The 2,500-nt window shown below is 40.3% G+C and overlaps 1 protein-coding gene across 1 annotated transcript in view; it reads left to right on the top strand.

Moving 5' to 3' along the window:
- The window catches only part of LOC119578083, a 55,451-nt gene that overhangs the window by 40,784 nt on the left and 12,167 nt on the right, over nucleotides 1-2,500 (top strand). Inside the window, exon 20 of the mRNA XM_037925810.1 lies at nucleotides 1,002-1,612. Within this exon, the coding sequence (XP_037781738.1) occupies nucleotides 1,002-1,612 (611 nt within the window). The remainder of the gene's footprint in view (nucleotides 1-1,001; nucleotides 1,613-2,500) is intronic.

The following is a 2,500-nucleotide window of genomic DNA, read 5'->3' on the forward strand; positions in this document are numbered from 1 at the left end:
CATATTATCAATTTTCTTTTCTCCAGAGATCGTTTTCGCTTACCTATTTACCCTTAGCAAATTATTTCTCTTTATTCTCTATCAACTTTGAATTCGTGGAAGTAAGTTTTTATTATCTTTTTCCTTTCTTTTTCTTTACATTTGATGCATCGTATCTTCTTACTGCCTGTCCTTATAACCTAAACCTACGGAAAAGGAGTAAGCTTCGATAGTACCGCTACCGATGCACAAGGTAATTTGAATCCTAGGTTAACCCTCCAGTAGTACGTGTTTTGTTTGTGCTCGAGGGTAATGCAGTATCGCCAAGGGGGACGCTAACCTAAGTCCGGGTTAGTGAAACACGCGTTTAAATCCGTAGACCTTTAACTCCAAACCGTATTGTCGACAATTTTTTCCAACAAAAAATATTTTTGTATTAGTTCCCGATACTGTGTTAACTCTCCCGGTACGCATTCCATTAGTGGCCTGTGTAGAGGGTTGATACCGAAGCTTTTTTCTGAGTCCTTACTTGTATTATCTTTTTTTCTTTTAACTTTTGTTTGACTATCATGTACCTCTCTCTCTCTTTCTCTCTTCCTTTCTCTCTTTCTGTATTCACAAGGCAAAGAAAAAAGGCTGAGCACTGAAAGAGTAACAGGTGGCTTTTCCCACATTGTATCGTGTTATTTGTTAAAATTTGAAACCGTAAATTATAGACACACAGGGGGATCATCTGTTGAAGTTACCACTCTAAAGAATCCATGCACTGTCGTAATTCAGTTGGTGAGAGAAAAGAAATATGAAATAATAAAGGTAACATAGTGTAGAATGATACTAATTAAGATGATAATAATCATAACAATAATAATAATCATGAAACTAGTAACACGCTAGTCATGGAAGCAAGTGATAGCTCCTGTGATCCCTGCATAGTTTTCATTGATGTCGTATGTGTTTCTTTGTGACTGTGTTGATGTTGACGAAGGCGTTTTCGTGGCCCTTCTCTTCCCCCTCTGTTATAGCACGGAAGGGACCTCGCCCCGCCCTGACCCCTTCTCCCCCGCCTCAGTCCAACCAGTACATAAGTGGCCGCTCCGACCAGGTGTCCACGTCCATATCAACTCACTCACTAGCCTGACCGATGACTCGAAACCCTTACATAACAACAACACGATCGGATCCGCTACAACGATGACGAGTCTCTCCTCGCCTCCTCCACCACCCCCACCACCTCCTCCTCCCAATTCCTCAGCCCCTCCACCTCCACACCACCTGCAGCAGCAACACCACTCCTACCATCACAGCTTGCACCATCATAAACAGATCAATCAGCATCCGAGTTACTCCCACCCACTCCAGCCTCACCAACAATACCCTTCAACGCTCGATACGAAGCGTGGAAGGTCAAGCATCCGCAAGAATAACTCCCACAATAACTCCCACAATAACTCCCACACACTCCCTCGCCAAACGTCCATTGACATCCCTCGAGATGACCACATAAGCCTCCACTCCACCGGTCACTCTCCCAACTCCTATCCTCACTCCACGACTAACAACTGTAGCACGAACAAGCATAGACCAAAAAGTGCTGTATCTGACCTTGACGCAAACTCTCACATGGGGAATTCAGGTATGTTTCTCGAAGTAAACTTTTCTTGTAGACGAAATCTGTGAATGCAAAGTGTGTAATAAGTGTGGTAATTGAGTGAATTAGAATCTTATTTGTTTAGTTTGTTTTTGTTGAGACGAATAGAAAACGAACATTTTGCATCTCAGATATTCGTAAACCTTTATTTATAAATAATGTAAATGGCAGAATAATATGTTCTTTAAACCCTATATTCAAATGAGTGCAATATAAAGAATATTTCAAATTATAATTACTGTAAATAGAAAGGCTAGACAGTAGTATTTTAGAAAATATCATCATCCCTGCACCCACTGCACACCTAGAGTTAGTATGCAAAGTAGAAGCCCAAGTACAAGTCACAGTGTTTCCTGCACATAACTAACCCGCTGTTTCATATTTTACTCACACAGGTGTGCGTGCAGCCACCAGTCTTGTTGTAACATCGTCACAGAAAGACACAGTTATTTCTCTCATGAACAGTGGGCTTTTTCGAGTTATTTGAAGTTGGCTTGAAACTGGAATAAACAATTACACATTTGATTATCTCCCACGAAGAAAAACTGACACACATTGAAGGTTAAACGAGAACACGAGATATACAGTTTGTACTGAGTGGAATTAATGGGTGCAGGTTGATGGAATTAGACCCTCTTTTTTACATTTTGAATTTGCAGATAAATGTTTTTTTTTACCTATATGTCTTATGGCCAAATGATCCATACCTGAACTTTGTCTGGCGGTATGAGAGCGAACACAAATCATGATATGCTGAAGCAGTTCTTTTTCATGTGAAAATAATTATATGACTGAATTTTAAATCAGATTTAGATTTCTGAAAATAAGCTTTACAACTGCGTTTGTGTTTGCATCATCCCGTTTACCATGGAA

This window comes from Penaeus monodon, chromosome 2, assembly GCF_015228065.2.
Source record: "Penaeus monodon isolate SGIC_2016 chromosome 2, NSTDA_Pmon_1, whole genome shotgun sequence".
Taxonomy (NCBI): domain Eukaryota; kingdom Metazoa; phylum Arthropoda; class Malacostraca; order Decapoda; family Penaeidae; genus Penaeus; species Penaeus monodon.